The sequence below is a fragment of the Sinocyclocheilus grahami genome, unplaced genomic scaffold (assembly GCF_001515645.1).
Source record: "Sinocyclocheilus grahami isolate Dianchi unplaced genomic scaffold, SAMN03320097.WGS_v1.1 scaffold1840.1, whole genome shotgun sequence".
Lineage (NCBI taxonomy): Eukaryota > Metazoa > Chordata > Actinopteri > Cypriniformes > Cyprinidae > Sinocyclocheilus > Sinocyclocheilus grahami.
In genome coordinates, this window is record NW_015507019.1 from 53,846 (window position 1) to 55,154 (window position 1,309).

At 46.4% G+C, this 1,309-nt stretch overlaps 1 protein-coding gene across 1 annotated transcript in view; it reads left to right on the top strand.

Moving 5' to 3' along the window:
- The first annotated feature begins 998 nt into the window (after positions 1–998).
- The window catches only part of pggt1b (protein geranylgeranyltransferase type I, beta subunit), a 16,413-nt gene continuing 16,102 nt past the window's right edge, over positions 999–1,309 (top strand). The window contains exon 1 of the mRNA XM_016259398.1: positions 999–1,210. Within this exon, the coding sequence (XP_016114884.1) occupies positions 1,095–1,210 (116 nt within the window). The 5' untranslated portion in view covers positions 999–1,094. The remainder of the gene's footprint in view (positions 1,211–1,309) is intronic.

The following is a 1,309-nucleotide window of genomic DNA, read 5'->3' on the forward strand; positions in this document are numbered from 1 at the left end:
ACACACACACACACAGACATCAGCTGTAGACACTCACACACACACACTCTCTCACAGACTCTCACACACACACACACAGACATCAGCTGTAGACACTCACACACACACTCTCTCTCACACACACACACACACACACTTTATTTTTATTAAAATGATATTTAAATTATTTTATTATTTTATTAAAAACATTTTTAGAGGACTGCCACATCTTAGAAGTTATTGATGCCTTAATAGCACACACAAAGAATGCTGCATTTTGTTGTGAGGTTTTTAGTTGATGTCCAGATTTGGTCCAAAAGTGCAGACATCCACTCATCAAAAGTTGTCCCTTCTGTCCTTTCCTCCTCTCATCCTCTCCTCATCTTTTTCCCCCTGTGCAGGCGTGATGACGCAGCTGCTCTGTGCTCTCAGGTCATTAGCCATGTGCCTTCGTAGTTTCATTAACGAGGGAAGGGAGCTCATCATTGGCCTACCTCAAATGACGAGGGTAATTAGTTAAGTAATAATGTGGAGCCATAGTCATGGCTCTTAAATGCCCATTGATGACAGTCAGATCGGAAGCAAGGCTTTCCTCGCCTATTAGCAACACACAGAGATTGCAGGCCTCATCACTGAAACCACACACTGACATAAACACAGACATGACACTCACACACACACTCTCTCTCACAGACACACACACACAGACATCAGCTGTAGACACACACACAAACACACACACACACACACACACACACACACACTCTCTCACAGACTCACACACACACACACACACACACACACAGACATCAGCTGTAGACACAGGCTTTTCTCTGAAGTGCACTGCTCTTATTACTCTGCACTGAGTGTTCCTTCATAGACACAAGAGTCGTGAAGGAGACTCAAGTCAATCAAAGGAACTGAAAACATGTGTAAAAATGTTGCATTTGAGTTCCTCTTCAAGATACAAGAAACATTTTATACATCACAGCGCGTCTGTTTGTAAGTCATTAAGAATCAGAGCAGCAGCACTGCGGCAGCGGGACTCTTATTTTGCCGCGTGCTCCTGCAGCGGAAGCGGAAGCGGCGCGCTGACCGTGTTTCTCCTGTGTGAGATGATGGCGGATTTTGATCACGAGCAGCTAGATTTTCTTCGCGAGCGGCACGTGCGGTTCTTCCAGCGCTGCCTGCACGTGCTTCCCGAGAGATACGCGCCGTACGAGACCACCAGGTAACCGAGCACCGAGAGACCGAGAACACACACACACACACTCTCTCTCTCTCGCTCTCTCACACACACACACACACACACACACACACACACACACAC